Genomic DNA, 25,726 nt, shown 5'->3' on the forward strand with positions numbered 1-25,726 from the left:
AGGATGAAATTGAACAGGGAAAGTGCCCTCCCCCAACCCCCGTGGACCAGGAGGTGATGTTATTAGAGTTATATGGGTTTGTGGTTTCCCCTTACTGTTTCTGCTTCCTTACTGAAACCCTGCAAGAGGCTTCATGGGAAAGGAAGGGTCTTTCAGATGCCTGAGTGCAGCTGGGAATGGCTGTTCCCAGTTAGCCAGGCTGGTTGGAGCCCAGGGTGAGTCGGCTGGGTTGTGGGTTTGAACCACCAGAGCCACTGAGGAACAGCTGGCCCGCTGTCAAGTGCTGCCAACCATCCTGCAAATGCCACCATTGCTCATTCCTGGGAGACGTTCCAGCATTGACCAAAAGGGTTGCTGGGTCTTGTCCTGCTCAGGACAGGCCACTGTAGAGTGATCTGTTGTCATACTATAAGGACAGATCTGGGTCCTGTGCCTCCCAGGAACCCCAAACACAGAATGCCCATGACAGGACCCCAGCCCATGGGCACAGCCCCTCTTGTTAGTATTAATTATGTACTTATGTGAAATGCACCTGCTCTTGAAGAGGGGGACAGGCAGTGATTAAAACAGTTGAGGGCAGGTCACCAGGCTGTTTCAGGCTCCATTAGGAAATGGCTCTGAGAGGGCTACTTTAGAGCAAGGGAGAGGTCTCCCTGTTGGGGTGGCTCTGTGCCTGGCCAGCCCCTTACTTTAAATCCTGGCCTACTCCAGCCATCCAAGATGGCTCTGAAGTAGGAACTGCTTCTTAATTTGCAGGGATCAGTACAAAGTGAAAATCAATAATTTTCAGAAATTAAGATTAAAGTAGGCTGGGTGCAGTGGCTCACACCTGTAATCCCAGCACTTTGGGAGGCCAAGGCAGGGAGATCACGAGGTCAGGAGTTCGAGACCAGCCTGGCCAACATAGTGAACCCCCGTCTCTACTAAAAATACAAAACTTAGCTGGGCATGGTGGTGTGCACCTATAATTCCAGCTACTTGGGAGGCTGAGACAGGAGAATTGCTTGAACCTGGGAGGTGGACGTTGGAGTCAGCCAAGATCACGCCATTGCACTCCAGCCTGGGTGACAGTGCAAGACTATATCTCAAAAAAAAAGAAAAATGATTCAAGCAGCAGAGCCTTCAAGCAAGTGTTAGGGACCCTTCTGAGCATGGGGCCCTGGCTGTGGAGTTTGTACACTGGCCCAGGTCTGGAGAGAGTGCAAGGCAGGCAGCTGACCTGAACCATGTGGGTGAACTGAGTCACCCTGCCCTTTGCGGGGGTGTATGGGGACCTTTTCTAGGCTGTTGGCCTGGGCAGGGCTGATGACATGAGTGGGGCTTGCCCAGGTCTGGGCTGAATATGATACACTGGGACAAGTTGAAGGGAGGGGGATTGGAGTGAGGTGCTCCAGGGAGCATCATCTCTGTACAACAGGAAGTCCCTGAGCTTGGACACATGACTTAATCATCTTTCACGAGGTTCAGAGCAAAACCCAGAAGGCCAGGCAATGATGCATTGAAACTGTCACTACCCAAGTTAGCATTTTCCAGTATCATTAAAAAATGTTTTATAGATACAAGGTCTCACTGTGTTGGCCAGGATGGTCTTGAACTCTTGGTCTCAAGTGATCCTCCTGGCTTTGCTTCCCAAGGTGTTAGGATTACACTCATAAGCCACTGCCCCTGGCCTCCAACACTGTTTGAAAATTTTTGATGTATCTGTGATTTTTGGATTATACCTGTTTTGTTACTTCCATTGGAGAAAATTGACCTGGCCAGGTGAGGTGGCTCACGTCTGTAGTCCCAGCATTTTGGGAGGTTGAGGTGGGCAGATCACATGGTGTTTCTCCTGTGAGAGTTTGAGACCGGTTTGGACAACATGGTGAAACCCGCCTGTACTAAAAACACAAAAATTAGGCACAAAAAAAAAACACCAGGCATGGTGATGGGTACCTGTAATCTCAGCTACTCAGGAGGCTGAGGCAGGAGGATCTCTTGAACCCATGAGATGGAGATCACAGTGAGCTGAGGTTGTGCCACTGCACTTCTGCCTAGGCCACAGAACAAGACTCTGTCTCAAAAAAAAAAAAAAGTAAAACCTTCAAAAGCAGATGTTTGTCACTGCCAGGTGACCTTACTAATCTAATCACTAACCATGGGCATACAAGGACAAACAAAATGAGGGCAAAATAACTTATGCCTTGTTTTCTTTGCCTTTGACCTTCAGCCCCATGCATTCCTGCAAATGTTTTGCCCATGGCAAACCTTTGAAGACCTTAACTTTTCTGTTTTAAGTGAGATTTCCAAGTGAATTTATGTTGTCTGGAAGACAATCCGTTTACTGCAGAGCAATTGGTATTTGAAGAGAATGAGATCAGGTTGCTAAGGACACTCTTGTTTGTAATTTTTGGCTTATATAAATTATTGGTGAATAAGAAAAATAAGTTTATTCTTTCTTCCAGATGGTAAACCAGAAGGGAAGTGTGTTATGGGGTAAAGTGTGTCATGGGGTGTGAGAAGCTCATATGGAACAGGGCTTTGGGACACCTCTCTTTCTTGACTTTGGACCTCTAACTTACCTACCAGGCCTCAAATTAAAAGACAAACAAAGGCTTCTAATCTGCTTGGGTAGGAACAGATAAAAGGTCCTCTGGGTGGATGGATAGGGGTGGGAAGGAGGAAGTTTGTAGAAACTGAAAGAGGACTTTTTTGGGGAGAGAGGAAGAAATCTCTTGTTTAATTACAAAACCAAAATATCATTAGCACAATGTTTTCAGGGTTCATCCATATTGTTGCATACATCAGAACTTTATTTTTTTGATGGCTGAACAATACTCCATATATAGTGCATTTTGCTTATTGATTTACCTGTTGATGGACATGTGATATTTCTACCTTTTGGCTATTGTGGACAATACCATTAGGAACATTGGCATGCAAGTAACTACTTGAGTCCTTGTTTATAATTTTGTTGGGTATGTATCAAGGAGTGGATTATTGACTTATATAGTAATTCTATATGTAACAGTTTTAGAAACTGGCAAATTGTCTTCCACAGTGGCCATACCATTTTGCATTCCTACCAGCAGTATACAAAGGTTCCAATTTCTCCATATCCTTGCCAACACTAGTTATTTCTATGTTTTTGATTAGAGCCATGCTAGTTGGTATGAAGTGATACTTATTGTGGTTTGGATTTTCATCGCCCTAATGACTACTGATTTTGAGGAGCCTTCAATGTACTCATTGGCTGTTTGTATCAACTTATTTGCCCTTTGTAACCTTTTTTATTTTTATTTTATTATTATTTTTTAAATGTACAATAAATTTTTTATTGACTGTAGTCACCCCATTGTGCTCTCAAGTACAAATGAATGAGAACATAATGACGTTTGTCTTTTTGTGCCTGGCTTATTTAACTTAACATAATGGCCAGTTTAATTCATGTTCTTGCAAATGACAGAATCTTATTCTTTTTTATGGCTAAATAGCACTCCATTGTGCATCAGTACCAAATTTTCTTTCTTTTTTTTTTTTTTATTGCATTTTAGGTTTTGGGGTACATGTGAAAAACATGCAAGGTTGTTGCATAGGTGCATTCATGGCAGTGTGATTTGCTGCCTCCCTCCCCCTCACCCATATCTGGCATTTCTCCCCATGCTATCCCTCCCCACCTCCCCCCACCCCCGCTGTCCCCCCCACTCCCCCACAACAGACCCCCGTGTATAGTGCTCCCCTCCCTGTGTCCATGTGTTCTCCTTGTTCAACACCCTCCTATGAGTGAGAACATGTGGTATTTGGTTTTGTGTTCTTGTGTCAGTTTGCTGAGAATGATGTTTTCCAGGTTCATCCATGTCCCTACAAAGGACGTGAACTCCTCATTTTTAATGGCTGCATAATATTCCATGGTGTATATGTGCCACATTTTTCCTGTCCAGTCTATCATTGATGGGCATTTGGGCTGGTTCCAGGTCTTTGCTATTGTAAACTGTGCTGCAATGAACATTCGTGTGCATGTGTCCTTATAGTAGAACGATTTATAATCCTTTGGATATATGCCCAGTAATGGGATTGCTGGGTCAAATGGAATTTCTATTTCTAGGTCCTTGAGGAATCGCCACACTGTTTTCCACAGTGGTTGAACTAATTTACACTCCCACCAACAGTGTAAAAGTGTTCCTATTTCTCCACATCCTCTCCAGCATCTATTTTCTCCAGATTCTTTAATGATCGCCATTCTAACTGGCGTGAGATGGTATCTCAATGTAGTTTTGATTTGCATTTCTCTAATGACCAGTGATGATGAGCATTTTTTCCTATGTTTGTTGGCCTCTTGTATGTCTTCTTTTGTAAAGTATCTGTTCATATCCTTCACCCATTTTTGAATGGGCTTGTTTGTTTTTTTCTTGTAAATCTTTTTTAGCTCGTTGTAAATTCTGGATATCAGCCCTTTGTCAGACGGGTAGGCTGCAAAAATTTTTTCCCATTCTGTTGGTTGCCAATTCACTCTATTGACTGTTTCTTTTGCCGTGCAGAAGCTGTGGAGTTTGATTAGGTCCCATTGGTCTATTTTGGCTTTTGTTGCCAATGCTTTTGGTGTTTTGATCATAAAGTCCTTGCCTACGCCTATGTCCTGAATGGTTTTGCCTAGGTTTCCTTCTAGTGTTTTTATGGTGTTAGGTCTTATGTTTAAGTCTTTAATCCATCTGGAGTCAATTTTAGTGTAAGGTGTCAGGAAGGGGTCCAGTTTCTGCTTTCTGCATATGGTTAGCCAGTTTTCCCAACACCACTTATTGAACAGGGAATCCTTTCCCCATTGCTTGTTTTTATCAGGTTTGTCAAAGATCGGGTGGTTGTAGATATGTTGTGTTGCCTCCGATGCCTCTGTTCTGTTCCATTGGTCTAAATCTCTGTTTTGGTACCAGTACCATGCTGTTTTGATTACTGTAGCCTTGTAGTAGAGTTTGAAGTCCGGTAGTGTGATGCCTCCTGCTTTGTTCTTTTTGCTTAGAATTGACTTGGCTATGCAGGCTCTCTTTTGGTTCCATATGAAGTTTAAGGTGGTTTTTTCCAGTTCTGTGAAGAAGGTCATTGGTAGCCTGATGGGGATAGCGTTGAATCTGTAAATTACTTTGGGCAGTATGGCCATTTTCACGATATTAATTCTTCCTAACCATGAACATGGAATGTTTCTCCATCTGTTTGTGTCCTCTCTTATTTCGTTGAGCAGTGGTTTGTAGTTCTCCTTGAAGAGGTCCTTTACGTTCCTTGTTAGTTGTATTCCTAGGTATTTTATTCTCTTTGTAGCAATTGTGAATGGCAGTTCGTTCTTGATTTGGCTCTCTTTAAGTCTATTATTGGTGTATAGGAATGCTTGTGATTTTTGCACATTAATTTTGTATCCTGAGACTTTGCTGAAGTTGCTTATCAGTTTCAGGAGATTTTGGGCTGAGATGATAGGGTCTTCTAGATATACAATCATGTCGTCTGCAAATAGAGACAATTTGACTTCCTCCTTTCCGAATTGAATACCCTTTATTTCTTTTTCTTGTCTGATTGCTCTGGCTAGAACTTCCAGTACTATATTGAACAGGAGTGGTGAGAGAGGGCATCCTTGTCTAGTGCCCGATTTCAAAGGGAATGCTTCCAGTTTTTGCCCATTCAGTATGATATTGGCTGTCGGTTTGTCATAAATAGCTTTTATTATTTTGAGGTACATTCCGTTGATACCTAGTTTATTGAGAGTTTTTAGCATAAAGGGCTGTTGAATTTTGTCGAAGGCCTTCTCTGCATCAATTGAGATAATCATGTGGTTTTTGTCTTTGGTTCTGTTTATGTGGTGAATCACATTTATAGACTTGCGTATATTGAACCAGCCTTGCATCCCAGGGATGAATCCTACTTGATCATGGTGGATAAGCTTTTTGATGTGCTGTTGTAATCGGCTTGCCAGTATTTTATTGAAGATTTTTGCATCTATGTTCATCATGGATATTGGCCTGTAATTTTCTTTTCTTGTTGAGTCTCTGCTGGGTTTTGGTATTAGGATGATGTTGATCTCATAAAATGATTTGGGAAGGATTCCTTCTTTTTGGATTATTTGGAATAGTTTCAGTAGGAATGGTACCAGTTCCTCTTTGTATGTCTGGTAGAATTCGGCTGTGAACCCATCTGGACCTGGGCTTTTTTTGGGTGGTAGGCTCTTAATTGCTGCCTCGACTTCAGACCTTGTTATTGGTCTATTCAGGGTTTCGACTTCTTCCTGGTTTAGGCTTGGGAGGAGGCAACTGTCCAGGAATGTATCCATTTCTTCCAGGTTTTCTAGTTTATGTGCATAGAGTTGTTTGTAATAATCTCTGATGATGGTTTGAATTTCTCTGGCATCTGTGGTGATATCCCCTTTATCATTTTTTACTGCATCTATTTGGTTATTCTCTCTTTTCTTTTTTATTAGTCTGGCTAGTGGTCTGTCTATTTTGTTGATCTTTTCAAAAAACCACCTCCTGGATTTATTGATTTTTTGAAGGGTTTTTCGTGTCTCTATCTCCTTCAATTCTGCTTTGATCTTAGTTATTTCTTGTCTTCTGCTAGGTTTTGAGTTTTTTTGATCTTGCTCCTCTAGCTCTTTCAATTTTGATGATAGAGCGTCAATTTTAGATCTCTCCTTTCTTCTCATGTGGGCACCTATTGCTATATATTTTCCTCTAGAGACTGCTTTAAATGTGTCCCAGAGATTCTGGTATGTGGTGTCTTCGTTCTCGTTGGTTTCGAAGAACATCTTTATTTCTGCCTTCATTTCAGTGTTTATCCAGTCAACATTCAGGAGAAAGTTGTTCAATTTCCATGAGGCTGTGCGGTTCTGGGTTGGCTTCTGAATTCTGAGTTCTAACTTGATTGCACTGTGGTCTGAGAGACTGTTTGTTATGGTTTCCGTTCTTTTGCATTTGCTGAGGAGTGCTTTACTTCCAATTATGTGGTCAATTTTAGAGTAGGTGTGATGTGGTGCTGAGAAGAATGTATATTCTGTGGATTTGGGGTAGAGAGTTCTGCAAATGTCTATTAGGTTTGCTTGTTCCAGGTCTGAGTTCAAGTCCTGGATATCCTTGTTAATTTTCTGTCTCGTTGATCTGTCTAATATTGACAATGGGGTGTTGAAGTCTCCCACTACTATTGTGTGGGAGTCTAGGTCTCTTTGTAAGTCTTTAAGAACTTGCCTTATGTATCTAGGTGCTCCTGTATTAGGTGCATATATATTTAGGATCGTTAGCTCTTCTTGTTGCATTGATCCTTTTACCATTATGTAATGTCCTTCTTTGTCTCTTTTGATCTTTGTTGCTTTAAAGTCTATTTTATCAGAGATGAGAATTGCAACTCCTGCTTTTTTTGTTCTCCATTTGCTTGGTAAATCTTCCTCCATCCCTTTATTTTGAGCCTTTGTGTATCCTTGCTTGTGAGGTGGGTTTCCTGGATACAGCACACTGATGGGTTTTGGCTTTTTATCCAATTTGCCAATCTGTGTCTTTTGATTGGGGCATTTAGTCCGTTTACATTTAGGGTTAATATTGTTATGTGTGAATTTGATCCTGTCATTTTGATGCTAGCTGGCTGTTTTTCCCATTGGTTGATGCAGATTCTTCATTGTCTTGATGCTCTTTACCATTTCGTGTATTTTTGGAGTGGCTGGTACTGGTTGTTTTTTTCTATGTGTAGTGCCTCCTTCAGGAGCTCTTGTAAAGCTGGTCTGGTGGTGATGAAATCTCTGAGTGCTTGCTTGTTCTCAAAGGATTTTATTTTTCCTTCACTTATGAAGCTTAGTTTGGCTGGATATGAAATTCTGGGTTGAAAGTTCTTTTCTTTAAGGATGTTGAATATCGGCCCCCACTCTCTTCTGGCCTGTAAGGTTTCTGCTGAGAGATCTGCTGTAAGTCTGATGGGCTTCCCTTTGTGGGTAACCCGATCTTTCTCTCTGACTGCCCTTAGTATTTTCTCCTTCATTTCAACCCTGGCGAATCTGATGATTATGTGCCTTGGGGTTGCTCTTCTAGAGGAATATCTTTGTGGTGTTCTCTGTATTTCCTGGACTTCAATATTGGCCTGCCTTGCTAGGTTGGGGAAGTTTTCCTGGATAATATCCTGAAGAGTATTTTCCAGCTTGGATGCATTCTCTTCGTCACATTCAGGTACACCTATCAAACGTAGATTAGGTCTTTTCACATAGTCCCATATTTCTTGTTGACTCTGTTCATTCCTTTTTACCCTGTTTTCTCTAATCTTGCCTTCTTGTTTTATTTCATTGAGTTGATCTTCGACCTCTGATATCCTTTCTTCTGCTTGGTCAATTCGGCTGTTGAAACTTGTGCATGCTTCGCGAAGTTCTCGTGTTGTGTTTTTCAGCTCCATCAATTCGCTCATATTCCTCTCTAAGTTGTCCATTCTCGTTAACATTTCGTCAAGTCTTTTTTCAAGGTTCTTAGTTTCTTTGCATTGGGTTAGAACATGTTCTTTTAGCTTACGGAAGTTTCTTATTATCCATTTTCTGAAAGCTGATTCTGTCATTTCATCATGCTCATTCTCCATCCAGTCTTGTTCCCTTGCTGGTGAGGAGTTGTTCTCCCTTGTAGGAGAGGTGTTCTGGTTTTGGGTGTTTTCATCCTTTTTGCGCTGGTTTCTTCCCATCTTTGTGGATTTATCCACCTATCGACTTTGTAGTTGCTGTCTTTCCAATTTTGGTAATTTTAAGTCTGCAGTAGCTGAACTCATAAACCCCCTTTTCTTCCCCCTAGGTGGTCTGTCCCAGGGAATTAGGGTGTTATGATTTTCCGCTGTTGCAATGGTTTTCCCTGCCCACAAGGTGGCAGCCTAGTCACACTCAGCCTGCAGAGGCTTCGTTGAGCTGCTGTGGGCAAATTGTCCTGGGAACTGCAGGGTGTTTCCCGGTGGGTGACGCCCCTCCTCCACAGAGCTGGACCGTCCCGTGTTCAGCCGTGTTTCCGGAGGTGTCCTCTTTGCCCGGGAATCTCTTGGGTTGAGTCCCTGCCTCAGTTCCCCTTGCTGGCCCAGAGGGGATCCGGTCTCACTCACTCTGCACAAGGGGCCGCTGCTGCCTGCCTCGGGTGCAGGCAGAGCAGCCGCGCCAGTCCAACCAGCGGCGCTGGCAACCCGTGGAGCTTCTCCACCTGTGAATCTCCTGGTCTGTGGGCAGTAAAAATCCGCTGCCCTGTGAGCCGCTGCATCAGCCAAAGCAGTGGCTCTGAGATTCGTGGCACGCCCTTGCCCGGAGTGTCCTGGCTTGAATCCCTGCTTCAGCTCCCCTTGCTGGCTCAGAGGTGATTCAGTCTCTCTCGCTCTGTACGTGGATCCGCCGCCCCCCGCCTCAGGGCGTAGGCCGAGCGGCGCACCGCTCCGCTCAAACCAGCGGCGCTGGTGACCCGTGCAGCTCCTCCTCCTGTTAATCCCCTGGTCTGTGGTCAGTAAAAATCTGTCTGGAAATGCGGCGTCCACTCACCCTCTGCGCCTTCTTTCGGATCTGCAATCCCGACTTCCTCCTAATCGGCCATCTTGCCCTTTGTAACCTTTTATGTATTTTTTGTATTTGTTGGGTTATAGGGGCTCATATGTATTTTGAATATTAACCCCTTATCAGATACGTGACATGCAATTTTCTCCCATTGTGTAGATTGTACTTCACTCTATTTATAGTGTCTTTTCATAGACAAAAATTTTTAATTCTGATGAAATTTATCTTTTGTTGTTACCCGTGATTTTAATATCATATTTAAAAATTATTGCTAAATCCATGGCCATGAAGATTTGCCACAGTTTTGTTCTGGGTTTATAATGTGTGCTCTCAAATAAAAGTCTCTGACCCATATTAAATTAATATCTGTGTATGGTATAAGGTAAGAGTCCAACTTTATTTTCTTGCATGTGAAAATCCAGTTGTCTCAGCACCATTTGTTGAAAAGACTGCTCTGTAGGATCTTGGCGTCATTGTCATAAATCAATTGGCCATGGATTTGAGGGTTTCTTTCTGGGCTCTCAATTCTATTCCATTGGTTTATAGGTCTATCGCTACGCCAATATCCCATTGCTTTTTTAAATTATAGCTTTATTTTGAGTTTTGAAATCAGAAAATTTGAGACCTCCAAATTTGTTCTATTACAAAATTGTTTTAGCCATTCAGGGTCCCTTGAAATTCCATATAAATTTTAGAATGGTTTTCTTTATTTCTGTGAAAAATTCTGTTGGAATTTAGATAGGGATTGCATTAAATCTGCCAATTATTTCAATAATATTGTCATCTTCACATTATAAAGCTGTAAGATATTAACCCCTTTGCAGATATATGAACAAAATCAGATATATGATTCTGACTATGAATCAGGTTTCAGTTTTCCAATTATTTAGGCCTTCTTTAATATCTTTCAACAATGGTTTATCATTTTCAGTATACAAGTCTTGTGACTCCTTTGTTAAATTTATTCCTAATTATTTTATTTTTATTATGTTACTGTAAACACAATTGTTCTCTTAATCTCCTTTCAATTGATTGTATGTAAGAATCCAAATAAACCAGTTGTGCAATGATTTAATATCTTGAAATTTTATGAGTTCATTTATTGGTTTTGATAGCTTTGTGTATATGTATGTATATGTGTGTATATTCTTTATAGTTTTTGACATATAAGATTGACTTCTTTTCCAATCTGGATATTTTTATTTCTCTTTCCTGCATATTTGATCTGACTACAACTTTTAAGTATTACGTTAAATAGAAGAGTGAAAGTGGGCATCATTGTCTTGCTCTTGATCTTAGGGGAAAAGCTTTCAGTCTTTCACCACTGAGAATAAAAGTTGTGTTTTTCCTATGGCCACAGCATGTTTAGAAAGTTTCCTTATATTCCTAGTATATTGATTATTTTTATCATGAAAGAGTGTTAGAGTTTAAGTGCTTTTTCTGTATCAATTGAGATGATCATATAGGTTTTTCTTTTATTCAATTATGTAGTTTATTAAACCGACTGATTTCATATGTTGAATCCTTCTTTTATTATTGGGAAAAATCCCAATTGGTCATAGTGTACAATACTTTCAATATTCTGAATTCAGTTTATTGATACTATTTTGAGGACTTTTGCATCTATATTGATAAGGAATAATGGTCTATAGTTTTCCTTTTCTTCTTGGGTCTTTGTCTGTATTAGGATAGTGCTATTTTCACAGAAGGAGGTAGGATATGTTTCCTCCTCTTCTCTTTTTGAAAATGTTTGAGGACTGGTGTTAATTCTTCTTTAATTGTTTGGCACAATTCACCAATGAAAGCTTCTGATCTTGGGTTTTCCTTCATTAGGAGGTTTTTCATCACTGATTAAACCTCTTTATTTGTTTTAGCTCTATTCATATTTCCTATTTCTTCTAGAGTAGGCTTTGGTGGTTTATGGTTTGTTTTTACCTTTATTTATTTCTTGTTGGTATTGTGATTTCTTTTCTGATCTAATGTTGTTTAAGACTGTGATTTTTAGAAAAATTTCCACATATTTGTGAGTTTTTCAAAAATTTTTCTTCTGTTATTGATGGTAATTACATTGCACAGTAGTCAGAAAAAAAACTATGATTTCAACCTTTTTAAATTTATTAAGATGTTTTGTGGACTTAACACATGATCTATCTTAAAGAATGTTCCATATGCATTTGAGAAAATTGTATACTCTGCTACTGTTGAGTGAAGTGCTTTCTGAGTATTAGATACAATTGGTCTATTGTGTTAAGTATTAGATACAATTGGTCTATTAATCTTCTGTCTGGTTACTTTATTCACTATTGAAAATGGAGTAATGAAGTCTCCAGATATTGTAAAACTATGCCTTCAATTTTGTTAATTTTAGTTTCACATGTTTTGGGAGTGTTGTCATTAGATGGGTATATAATTTTTATGTTTTCTTGATATAGGGCAACTTTTATCAATATATAATGTCTTTGGCCAGGTGTGGTGGCTCATGCCTATGATCCCAGCACTCTGGGAATCTGAGTTGGGTGGATCACAAGGTCAGGAGTTCAAGACCAGCCTGACCAATATGGTGAAAACCTGTCTCTACTAAAAATACAAAAATTAGCTGAGCACGGTGGTGTGTACATGTAGTCCCAGCTACTTGGGAGGCTAGGCAGGAAAATTTCTTGAACCTGGAAGGCAGAGGTTCCAGTGAGCCAAGATTGTACCACTGCACTCCAGTTTGGGTGACAGAGCAAGACTCCATCTCACACACACACACACACACACACAACACACACACACACATGTGTCTTTATTTCACTCTTGTAAAGTTTTTGACTTGAAATCTATTTTGTATGATAGCAATATAGCCACCCAGCTCTCTTTTGGATGCCATTTGCATGAAATATATTTGTTCATTGTTTTTATTCAAACTTTTTGTGTTTTTGTATTTAAAATGACTCTCTTGTAAACAGTATGTAGATGGATCATTTTTTGTTCATTCTGCCATTTTCTGTCTTATGAGTAGCAGAGTTTGATCCAGTTACGTTGAAAATAATGACTGATAAGAAAAGACGTACTTCTGTCATTTAATTTCATTTTCTGTAGTGTTTTTTGTTGTTGTTGCTGCTCTTCAATTTCTCCATTACTGCCACCATTTTTTGATATTCTGTTGATTTTTTTTTTATAGTTTGCCATTTTTCTTTCTGTATTTTTTAAAGTTATTTTCTTAGTGGTTATCTGGGAAATTACACTTAGCGTCTTAAACTTTTAACTATCTAGCTTTAACAGTAACCCAATTTATAACCAACTTAGTTTCAATAGTATAGAACATTCTGCTTCTATCCATCTCCTTTCCTCCCCTTTATATTGTTATTGTCACAGATTATGTCAATATATATTGGGAACTCATTACCATAGATTTATAATGATTGTTTTATGCACTTGCCCTTTAAATCATATAGGGAAAAGAAGTACAAGCCAAAAGTACAGTAACAGTGGCTCCTATATAAAGTTACCTTGCCAGTCTTCTTTATTTCCTCTTATATCTTGAGTTCATGCTGGTGTTCTTTTATTTCAGCCTGAAGAACTCCTGTTAGCATCTCTTACAGGGAAAATCTACTGGCCTCTTTTGCCAACGTGACAAAGAAGAGTGGGCTGTTCACCAAACCATTTCCTTTTCCTCCCAGCCACTCAGCTAGGCTCCTCTTGCCAGCCTCTTTTGCAAGTGTTAGATAAAATAGTAGAATATTAAAGTGACATGCCTGGCCAAATCAGACCTCCCAAGTAATTTTTGATCTCTGCTGCATGGAGGCTGAGGAGGATCTTGGTAGCCACATGATGAAGATAGAAGACTCTCTTGTCAGTCTGAGTCGCTGGATAGTTTCATGGGAACTGGAAATTTCCTAACTGTCACCTCCCCATACATTCCTTATTGGATGTTATTTTGTTAACATTCGTTGACACTTAATTTTTTATTGTCACATTTTTGAGATCTGGGAGTTTTCATTATAGTTTATTCAATTGCTCATGCTTTTCTTGATTTCCAGTTTCAAAGCTTCAAACATGATAGCCTTATGTGACTTCTCCAGACTTGTTAACCCTTATCCATGCTTTCGCCAAACTCAACTGATTTCCCAGTATGAAATTGTTCTTTTCCAATGACTATCATTTAAGTCTACCTCTCTTTATCCAATTTTCTCACTCAATAAATATTTATCTATTTGCATGTTACTCCAGTTTCTGTGCAGAGGTTATACAGGGAAGTATAAAAGACATGGTTTCAAGCTAGAAGGTGCTGAGCCCACAACAGTGTTCTAACTAAACTTTCTCTTCTGGGTCATCCAGGCCACTGTATGCATTATATACTTTATTTTGTATATTCCTATCACTCATCAGATAAAACCCAATCTCCTGGCTTAGAGCCAAGCCATTTCCCTTATTTATTGATCATACATTTTCTTTCAGTCTCCATCACAATACTTTGAAATTCTTCATGACACTCTCCTTCTAGTTCTGACTAGAAAGAGCAGGAGTCACTACACTTATATCAGACAAAATAGATTTCAAGACAAAAACCATAAGAAGAGATAAAGAAGGTCACTGTATAATGATAAAGGGGTCAATTCAGCAAGGAAATATAACAATTCAAAATCTATCTCCACCCAACACAGGAGCACCCAGATATATATGCGAATATATCTATATATGTATGTAAATTTTTATATATGTATATATATGCTTTAAGTATACTGCAATAGCACTTAAAGCAGGGACAGTTTTAGCTGTGGATTTTGAAAAAGTTGTCTCTAAGTGCCATAGCTGATGAAGTCAGAATGAGTGATCTGTGTCCACTTGAATTGAGCATTCATTTAGTAATAAAGAATCCGGTTATATTTTCATGCTTTAGCACTGATTCTCATTCTTGTCCATCAACTGTGAATTTTCTGTGTTAATTTCTAGCAGAGGTAATAGAATTAATCCAAATCATAGGTGTATTGAAGTCCAGATTGACAAGTATACTCAACAAATCAGGCACTGAGCTGAAAAAGGGATCATTTCCCAGTGGGCCTTAAGGCCCACATAAATCACTGTGCAAAAATCGAAAAACACAGACAGAAAGTGACTCACCTAAGGCTTGTCACTTGAAAGTGAGTGGCTGGCTGACTGGCAGAAGGCTGGTTAGCAAATCCAAATCTCCTGTCCTCTAATTTCAGAGGGTGCACTGCCTACCCAAGGCCCAATTTTACAGTTAAATGGTTTAATAAGGGTTTTACTGGATTGAAGTCAACATTAAAAGACATTAGATTCCATAGGCACAGTCTTTGGCCCCTTGTCTCTATGAGAATTTGCCCAGTTACAATTGTAAAATTGGGTCTAACCTGAGAGATCTTGACTTTCAGCCAGAAACTCTTGATTAGGCTTGATTTACTTAGGAGTTCTTGCTACAAAGTAAGAGCCAAGAACCCTCTTCAGTAAACGTGAGCTGGCCTCAGTTTTAAATGGGAAATGAGCTTGTTTCAATCAACATCCTCTCACCAATCATCGATAAATTTCTTAGAACATACATGTATTGTGTTTTTAGTAGGGATGGGGTCTATCCAAGGTTCTGAGTAACATGCTAACACAGGAAGTAGGAGGTGCTGCTCAGACTTGGAGACAGACACACAGACCCACACACACACATACACACACACACACACACACACACACAAAGTCTAGACACACAACTGGTAGTGTCCAGTCAAATACTGAGTAGTATGAGGAGGGTTTTGAGCCCATCCATGTTCAAATGAAGAGACACCTTTCCCTAATTGATACATCCATTCTCCCTCCTTCTCCCCCATCCCTGCCTCCTTACCAAGCCCACGCATTATTACATAGAACACATTGAGGCAGGGCTATCACGTTCAAGCATTGTCAATGACACTGTCTTTAAAAACAACAGCACAGTCAAACAGGGAACATGCTTGCATATGAAATGTAATTAATTCTTTCTGACATGGCTCATGATGACTGGAGACACCCCATGTGGACAGCAGCTCTGCTCTGCAACGAGCCTAGCTGTGTGCCTGGCCACCTCCCAAAGTGCTTTACACTCTAATTTCACTCTCAGAGGTAGAGAAGAATACTGCAAAGGACTCGTGTATCTCCCATGCTCTCTGAAAAGGACTCCCATTTCTCCTGGGGGCCAAAAGTAACAACAAAAGTAGCTTTTTATTTGTAGAGCACACAAGTTTTTCAAAACCCACAGCTAAAACTGTCCCTGCTTTAAGTGAAGGGACATATACATATATATATAGAGATATATTTATAAATATATATATAAAACTGTGAGATAGCAATCTAGTTCCATCTTTTCCCACATGGCTACTCAGTTCATCCAATACTATTTACTAAAGAATTCAGTATTTTCATCACAATCACATACCACTGTTGACCACACAAAACATTCCTGTAAATGAGGCTACTTCAGTGCTCTCAACTCTATGCCAGTGATCTGATGCTCAAATTGGTTTGGCTTCAACATACACTTTAATATTTGACAGCACTAATACCCCCTTTATGAACATAATTTTATAACTTTTGTGAGAATTTTCAGTTTTGTTTTTTTATATAAGCTTTAGAATCAAGTTTTAAAAAGCCTAATGAGATATTAATTTGGATTACTTTAAATTCACAAATTGTGTGTGTGTGTGTGTGTCTGTGTGTGTATACATATATATATATTTTTTTTTCCCCAGAGATGACATCTCACTATTTTGCCCAGGCTAGTCTCCAACTCCTGGCCTCAAGTCATCCTCCCACCTCAGCCTCCCGAAGTGCTTGGTTATAGGCGTGAGCCACTGTGGCTGTCCTATTTCACTCAATTTAAGACGTTTTCAATTTAAGATGCACAGTTATTTTATGTCACTTGAAAGAGCTTCTTTAGACTTAAATACTTCTGTTTTCATGTCACATCTGACTTGTGCTTATAATGAAAGGAAAGTTATATAGAATAAATTGGTTAAAATGCTCCTATCCTATCTTTAAAATTACCACATGGCTAGGAGTACCTGGAAGATATTATCAGTTTTAAGGCATATCTTCACTTTAGAAATCATAAAAGGTAAAAAAAAAAAAAGTGTCTTTCTAACAATATAACATATACTTTTTTTATGGCTGACAACCATTGTATGGCTACCACATTTTAAAATTCATCAAGTGGACATGTGGATTATTTCCACCTTTTGACTATTGTTAGTAATGCTGCTATCTAAATTTATGTACAAATATTTGTGTGATCATAGATTTTTATTCTTTTGGGTACATACATAGGAGTGAAATTTCTGGGTCATATGTAAGTAGTAACATAAGTGTCATTTTTCTTAAAAGTAAAATTATGATAAGTACCTTGGTACAAATTATATACATATGGATATATACACACATATGTATCTCACATAAGATACATACTATTTATAATTAAAGAGAAAAGAGAGGAAAGCTTAGAGATAAAAAGCACTGATAAGCCTACCATTTTGTGAAATACAGTTTTGGCTCTTTGGTGTACATATCAATAAATACATCCAAGTTTATGTCATAATATAGATAGTTTTAGATGCTTCTTTTGATGTTTAACATGATCGTGGGCAATGGATTCATTATTACATCATACAAATATTTCATAACTTATTTAACCAATTTCCTATTACTGGACATGGTGGTCATTTAAAAACCTGGTATTACTAATACTTATTTTAATATATAGAGTTGGTATATACATTTTGATCCTTGCAATAAATTCCTAAGAGTGGGATTGTTGGATTAAAGATTAACATATTGCTGCATATTGCCAATTGGAATCACATAACTTTAAGGTTTTGTAAAACTAATTTTTATAAAAGTTGAATGAGAAAACATATGAAAGGGCACTATCTAAACCAGGGTAGTCCTTATTTAATTATTTGAGCAATTGTAGTTGTGGGGAGAGAGTGGTACTGTGATAGAAATTAAAAAAAAAAAAAAAAAAGAAACGATGTGAAGCACCAAAGAGAAATGCTGAATAATGGGAAGCAAATAGATGTTCAGTGCTGATAGTTTGACTCAAAGAATGGTAGAAACTAAACGGCAAGAGAGATTATGTGGAGTTGGCTGTAGTAATTTTTTTCTAATCTTGGTTTTGTAACAAAACATCTGTGCTATTTTTAATATAAGCCACATTTAATTGAGTACATGTGAACACAAAAACATATAGCAACTGTTCTTTTTTTTTTTTTCCAGAATGTATATGTAGGCTTTTATTAGGGCAAACATTTCCATATCCATAAAGATCACATTAAAACAAACGGATATCTCAACTATCTTTGTTAAACAAAGATCAAAAATGAAGTAAATAGTAGTTAAAACTAATTGTAAATAAAGACATTTCAGCACATAAACCAAAAGTTTTTTCTAGATTTTTAATACCAGGACCTAACATCATCATTTTCCAAGTAAGTGTCAAATAACTAATGTGAAAACCGTAGTTAATATAGATGTCACAAATGACAATGTGTTATTTTATAGTAAAGAAATATGTTAATATTCATGAATCCTACTTGGTATTACAAAATAAAATTCACTGGACAAAAAAAAAACCCCAGGAAAACAGACATGATGGAAAGGTTGAAAAAATATATTAATAATTTAAAAATGCTGTTACAAGCATGGAAATGTTACCATTATCATTTGAATATAAGAAAATGCTATAAAACAAAGAGTTGTCAAAATACAGTAGAAGAGATAGTCTGAAGCAAATGAAGAGTCAAGATCTTAAAACAGTGACAAGTATTTTTTAATGTATGACAGATACTGAAATATCATGAAGAAAGTAAACAACTATTTTTTGAAGTGGTAGTACCAAATGTAGACTTCAAAATGCAAGAAACATAGCAAATTAACTTACCACCTCCTTCAAATAAAAGTGAGAACCTCTTGGGAGAATTTAAGCACCATTAGCAGACAGATCTCATAGCAGTTAATGAAATGTTTTGTATTTCAGTAGAAAACTATTTCAATGGTGAAATGACGTAGGAATCAGAATCATATTCTGCTGAGACACTAGGTAGTTGACACTTTCCCGAACAGCCGCCACAACTCTGGGATCCTCATGGGACTTATGTCTCCCAGCTGCACGACTATCTGCACTCTCATTCCACCAAAGAACGTAAACTTTGTTGAGTACTCCGTATTCTGTGTGGAACACTCCAGCTAGTTTTGTGTAGCCTAGATTGACGTGAGCACGAACTGCCCTTTTAAATGCATCACCCCACAGAGCTGGCCCACCAGGTTTCATCTGAAAAGTGGCCAGTTCATAGACTCCTTCTTTTGAAGGTTTTTCTAATTTGCACCATGGTACCAAGTAAGTAATCTCACTCTCTTGTTTATCAATGAGAGCCAAATTTGGAATGAGGAATTGTTCTTGCCATTCCTTATCTTTGGCAAAATTATCATACTTCCAAATATGAAACGCTTTATTCGTTCTGCCTCCAAATTCTGCACTCCAGTGTCCAACCAATTCAGAGTGAGCTGTCCGAAGATGAACATTTTTCTTAAAATTTTCCAGGAACTCATTCATCTTTGAGGGTTTAAGGTAATAAGTACGAAATTCATAGAATGTTCCATCATATTGTCTGGGTCCTGTAGCAAAAGATGAGCACACCTGAGAAGCGAGCGTCCTTGAGGCCAGCGCCCTAGTCAGGCTGCTTCTGAGGGGCGCGGCTTCAGCATTGAGAGAAGCAGCCAGCCGTGTCCTTTCTGAGACTCCTCAAGATTTTCCCAGCGGAAAGGAGCAGCTCCTGGACCATTGGCGGACGCAGGCTGGGGCGGGGCATGGCGGGGTCAGCTCCACCCCGGCGCTGGAGGCGCAGCGGGTCGCAGTAGCTTGGTATCTTTCTTTTCTTTTCTTTTCTTTTTTTTTTTGAGACGGAGTTTCACTCTTGTTACCCAGGCTGGAGTGCAATGGCGTGATCTCGGCTCACCGCAACCTCCGCCTCCTGGGTTCAGGCAATTCTCCTGCCTCAGCCTCCTGAGTAGCTGGGACTACAGGCACGCGCCACCGTGCCCAGCTAATTTTTTGTATTTTCGGTAGAGACGGGGTTTCACCATGTTGACCAGGATGGTCTCGATCTCCTGACCTCGTGATCTACCCGCCTCGGCCTCCCAAAGTGCTGGGATTACAGGCGTGAGCCACCGCGCCCGGCCCGGTGTCTTTCTCTTAACCTTGGTCCCCGTTGGTTTCCTGGAACGTTCTTTACCCAAACGTTAGAGATGACGTTAGAATTAACTGAACGCTGGGATCATTCCTGCTGCACCTTTCTGGGCCCCCACTCAACTCTTTCGCTGCAGTGCGCAGTTGTGTAGATTCGTAAATGTGCAGGGGTTGTGCGTGCGTCGTCCATGGAGAAGGAAGGAGAGGTGTTGAGTGCCGTAGCAACTGTTTTTTGTTTGTTTGTTTGTTTTTTTGAGACGGAGTTTCGCTTTCGTTAACCAGGCTGGAGTGCAATGGCACGATCTCGGCTCACGGCAACCTCCGCCTACTGGGTTCAGGCAATTCTCCTGCCTCAACCTCCTGAGTAGCTGGGATTACAGGCACGAGCCACCATGCCCAGCTAAGTTTTTTGTATTAGTAGAGACGGGGTTTCACCATGTTGACCAGGATGGTCTCGATCTCTTGACCTCGTGATCCACCCCTCTCGGCCTCCCAAAGTGCTGGGATTACAGGCTTGAGCCACCACGCCCGGCCGCAACTGTTCTTTAGCAAATGATGGTGGCCCTGTGGGGTTGTCCACGGAGAAAGTATGTCTACCCTTTCAGTTTATGGAGAAAATACAGCTAAAACTTACCCTAATGCACCAAGTTAATTGGAAAGGAAATCAAACAAAAAGTAACAAAACCTTTATTTTTTTGGCGAAGATGTGTGTGAAACGAGAAAATGCTCATACAAAAGACAATAATTTAAAAACCAGTAAGCATTGTGTCAAGTCCTTTCTAAGAAGCAAAACTTAAAATATGGAGGAGAACATAGATCTTTTATATCTATGTTCTAGATCTTAGACCTCTGTTATTATAGATCTGTGTTCTCCTTAGATCTCAATACTATTGCAATATTTCTTAAAGATCTGAAGAAGCTGGTTCAGAAGAAGGAATATAGCAAAAACTTTAAAGTTCGTCAATGTTTTGTTTTGAAAGTGGGTAGCCTTCACAACTTTTATTTGCATTATCTATGTTTGTCTCACATGTGAATGCATATAGTCAATGACATTTTTATTGCTTACCTTTTCTTAACTCCTATGTTATGAGAACTGAAATTTATTAGACATGGCTTTTCCACACCATTTTTTAGAAATATAATTTCTGTGTTTGAAGAAGTCTGCTGTTGCAGAAGCCTTCCCAGAGGCAGGAAGGACATAAGTTGGTTTTAAGGATGCATTTGCTTCCCTAGCCTAAAAATCAAACAATATATGAAGCAAACCAAAGTTCCGCTCTCAGATTTGGAACAAGCACTTCTGGGACTTTTTCTTGGCAGCCTAAGACTTGACGCAGGAGAATGGCTTTAGCCCTGGAAGTTTGAGGCAAGCCTGAGAATTTGAGGCAATCCTGGACAATACAGTGAGACCGTATCTCTTAAAAAAATGAATGAAATGAAATAAGAAGAGGATCTGATGTAGCTGATTACTGAGGAAGTGCAGAATGCAAAGAGCCTGAAAGGGGAGCTATTTTACACAGGCAAGTGACTCGAGGCATTTTCTGGTTGATCTTCTCCATGCTCCTTGCCCAGCAAGCTCCATGGCATTCACCTGACAGCCACCATGTCAGTGAGTAGTTATGGGTGAAGGGCGTTCTGGGGGTCTTGGGGAACATGACTATAATGGGCCTATGACTTTCCCCCAATTCATGTCACTTACTTCTCCTAAATCCATTTTCTGTTATTGGTACCACTTATATTACTTCTTCACTAAGTGTCTACATTCGTAAAGTTCCTACCATAAAAATAGGAATCTGTTTTCTTTAGAAGATCACAGATTCTCAAGGAATAAAATAATGTAACAGTGATTAAAAGGTTCATATTCAAAAGGCAGTTACTGGATATTTCTTTTCTCAGCTAAATGTAATATTCACTTATATTGACTTTTAAGTAGCAAAGAGTAGGGATCCTTAACATAAGTCTCAGTATCTAATCTCTAAATTAAAGGTATTTAACCAGATTGTCAATAAAATTAATTTTAGCTGTAAATGCTGATGATCTTGTGTGATTTCCTAAAACAAGCACAGGATTATTCAGGTATTGGACTCTGATAAAAAATGTGCAATGGCTTCCAATTGCCCTGGGTTTTAGACTGGCATTTAAATCTATTTGACCGATTTGCCCCAGTCTTCTATTCTAGCTTGCTTCCTACCATTTCTCATACAAATGATCCACTGACTGTCAGTCTCCTAGTTATACCACAAACATAACTTGTTTTCTTCTTTTCATCCTGTGTGCTTTCTCCTTCTTCCTGTAATGCTCATTTTCTTCCAAATACTACACAGTATTTTTATTCTAGAGCCATGTTAATCTCTTCTTTGCTCTTTGGGAAGACTGGGACTTTGGAGTAAGAGGATCTTTAGTAGCTTAGCCACTTTGGCCTAAGTTATTTACAACTTTTGTAGGTTTTAATTTCTTCATTTGAAAAAAGGGGCTTATAAATGTACCTGGCTCATAAAGGTTTTGTGAGGTTGCCTTGAAAGCACTTAACTGTTGGAACACAGTAAACACTCAGTGGATGACGATGTTGAGAAAGATGATGAATATTGGCTTATATAATTGTATATTTGGTCTTTATCAGGATAGACATGCCTTATGTTTTAATTTATATCAGTGTGAAAGATCTGGGGGTCTCACTGTATTGTTAAATTTTTCTTCCTATACACCAATGTGTGTGTTTCTTTAAATTTCCAAATGTTCCCTTCCAGCTTTGTGAGAAAAATGAGCTTATCTCTATGAGAAAGAAAGTCTCTTAGTGTTTGGAGAGAAAGCAGCCAATTTCAGAACTACAACTTCTCTGGCTGTCTCCTTAGCTGTGCTTTATTTCTCAGAGTTTTTAGTCCATTCCACTTTCTCTTCACTCCTCCCTGGCTCATGGTAGTAAACTGAAGCATGTTTTATTAAGATATAATGAAATCATTATATCATGCTTCTTACCTGCAGGCACATGAGCTTTGATGCCTTTCAAGAGGAATATATTAGATGGGCAGCTGGTTGGTAATCATCCTACTCTGTTTCATTGGGTGACATTTAAATAATCACACTCAAATCTGCAGTAACTAGAGAGCGTTTCAAGTGAATTATTGAGTATTTACTTCGCACTACAGTTTAATGATTAGGCATACAGATAAATAAGGGAACATTTTCATGACATCCATACTATTGAAAGCAGTGAACATCTAGAATGCAACTTGATTTCTAAAAATTCCTACAGTTACCAGTGAACAAAAAGAATACATCTGAATGGGGAAAATTTCAATTCTTTTCCAGGTTCGAGTTGTCTTGCAGCTTATTTTTAGAGATGCCTAGGACACTGAAATAATCGATGATTCATAGGCAAATTCTTTTTTGACTTGGTAATTATGTCCACAAAAACTATTGATAGAGTTAAAAAAAATTAACCTGGACTACTAGAATATTTTCCCTGAAGATCTCTCAGTAGAATGGGGCAGACATTTTTATTTTTAGTAATCACTTATGTGGGTTCTATTAATATTCACCATGTTAAAAATTAATACTGAGAAGTGTTTAAACTATGTATACAGTTATCTTAATATAATTTATATTTTAACAGTTTCTATGAAAGATAATTTTTTCTTTAATAATAATGGTGAGTAATATTTTTATTGTATAAATGTAAGGTGTACAACATGTTTTCATGTACATCTGCATGGTGAAGTGCTTATAACAGTCAAATACTTAATAAATTACTACATTATCTTCCATAGTTACCTTTCCTTTTTGCATGTATGTGTGTGTGTGTGTGTAAGAGTGTCTAAAATTTATTATTTTAACAAATTTCCAGTATATACAATGCAGTATCATCAACTCTGGTGCTTATGCTGTATGCTAGTTCTCTACACATATTCATCCTGTGTAAATAAAAAATTCATACCCTTTGGCCTACATCTCCCATTTCTTCTGTACCTTTCCCAACTACCATTCTACTCTGCTGCTTTGTGTTCATTATTATGTTTTTAAGATTCCACATATAAGTGAGTTCATGTAGTATTTGTCTTCCCATATCTGGCTTATTTTACTGAACATAATATCATCTAGGGTCATCCATGTTGCTGAAAATGGCAGGATCTCCTTTTTTAAGGCCAGATAGTATTCTGTTGTATATATATATACCATGGTTTCTTTATCCATTCCTCTATCAGTAGACACTTAGGTTGTTTCCCTACCTTAGCTATTGAGAATAATTCTACAAAAAGCATGGACATGCAGGTATCCTTGTAAGGTGGTGATTTCATTTCCTTTGGGTATATATCCAGAAGAGGGATTACTATGGTAATTCTACATGAGTTACTATATGGTAGTTCTACATTGAATTTCTTTTAGGAAGCTCTGTGAAATTTTCCAAAGTGGCCACATAAATCTGCATTCCTACCAACAGTTTACAAGTGTTTCCTTTTCTCTACACCCTCACCATTACTTATCTCTTGTCTTTTTCATAACAAGCATCCCAACAGATGTTAGGGGATAAATCATTGTGGTTTTGATTTGTATTTCCCTGATGACTAGTGATGTTGAGCACATTTTCAGGTACTTGTTGGCCATTTTTATGTCTTCTCTGGAGATAAGTCTGTTCAGGTCCTTTACCTATTTTTTAATCAGATTATTTTTTTTTGCTATTGGGTTGTTTGAATTCCTTACATATTTTAGGTATTAAACTTTTAAGAGAGACTGTGGTTGGTAAATCTATTCTCTCAGTATTTAAGTTGTCTCTTCAGCCTCTTTACCATTGTTTCATGATAAAAACAATGTTGAGACAGGGATAAATCCAACTTGGTCATTATGTGTAATTTCTTCGATGTGTTCTTGAGTTCATTTTGCTGGTGTTCTAGTGATGATTTTTCCATCTATGTTCATCTTAGATAGTGGCCTGTAGCTTTCTTATTGTCTGGCTTTGACATAGGAATGATGCTGGCCCCAAAAATGGGTTTGACGGTATTCCGTCTAGTTCTAAACTTTAGAAAAGTTTAAGAAGAATTTGAGATATGTTCCATCAATATCTAGTTTATTGTGCATTTTTAACATGAAGGGATGTTAAATTTTATCAAAGGCTTTTATTGCATGTATTGAGATAATCATGTGGTTTTTCTCCTTGGTTCTGTTTATGTGGTATATTTATTGATTTGCATATGTTGAATCAGCCTTGCATCCCAGAGATGAAGCCAATTTGATCGTGGTGGATAAGCTTTTTGATGTGCTGCTGGATTCAGTGTGCCAATATTTTATTGAGGATTTTCACATTGATGTTCATCAGGAATATTGGCCTGAAGTTTTGTATTTTTTGTTGTGTGTCTGCCATGTTTTGGTATCAGGATGATGTTGGCCTCATAGAATGAGTTAGAAAGAAGTCTCTCCTTTTCAGTTGTTTGGAATCGTTTCAGAAGGAATGGTACGGGCTCCTCTTTGTACCTCTGGTAGAATTGGTCTGTGAATCTGTCTGGTCCTGGATTGTTTTTTGGTGGGTAGGCTATTAATTACTGCCTCAATTTCAGAACTTGTTATTGGTCTATTCAGGGATTTGACTTTTTCCTGGTTTATTTTTAGGAGGGTGTTTTTGTCCAGGAATTTATCTATTTTTTCTAGATTTTCTAGTTTATTGGCATCATGCTACCTGACTTCAAACCGTACTGCAAAGCTACAGTAACCAAAACAGCATGGTACTGTTGCCAAAATAGACCCACAGACTAATGAAGAAGAGAGGCCTCAGCAATAACCCCACACATATACAACCATCTGATCTTTGACAAATGTGACAAAAACAAGAAATGGGGAAAGGATCTCCTAATCAGTAAATCAATGCTACTTCAACTTTGTTTATTAAAGGTTTGTTGAGCTTTTTTGTTTCTTCTTGATTCAATCTTACTCGGTTGTGTGTTACTAGAAATTTATGCATTTTCTCTAGGTTATTTAATGTTCGCATATGACTGTTTATAATAATCCCTTGTCATCCTTTTCATTTCTGAAGCATC

At 38.7% G+C, this 25,726-nt stretch overlaps 1 protein-coding gene across 1 annotated transcript; it reads right to left on the reverse strand.

Moving 5' to 3' along the window:
• Positions 1-18,362: 18,362 nt before the first annotated feature.
• Positions 18,363-21,355, reverse strand: LOC105723040 (protein NipSnap homolog 3A-like). The gene is made up of 2 exons (XM_064374433.1): positions 21,292-21,355; positions 18,363-19,258 (listed from the first exon to the last, which is right to left on the reverse strand). Exons 1-2 carry the CDS (start codon positions 21,353-21,355, stop codon positions 18,507-18,509), a joined length of 816 nt encoding a protein of 271 aa, XP_064230503.1. The 3' UTR covers positions 18,363-18,506.
• Between the last annotated feature and the right edge of the window lie 4,371 nt (positions 21,356-25,726).

Source organism: Aotus nancymaae, unplaced genomic scaffold (assembly GCF_030222135.1).
Source record: "Aotus nancymaae isolate 86718 unplaced genomic scaffold, 86718_ANA_hifiasm-v0.15.2.pri h1tg000011l, whole genome shotgun sequence".
NCBI lineage: Eukaryota > Metazoa > Chordata > Mammalia > Primates > Aotidae > Aotus > Aotus nancymaae.

Coding starts and splice junctions, on each gene's coding strand:
- LOC105723040 (XM_064374433.1), bottom strand. CDS start 21,355: ATGTTCCCCAAGACCCCCAGAACGCCCTTCACCCATAACTACTCACTG. Junction 19,259..21,291: donor ACTGACATGGTGGCTGTCAG/GTGAATGCCATG, acceptor GAAAATCTTGAG/GAGTCTCAGAAAGGACACGG.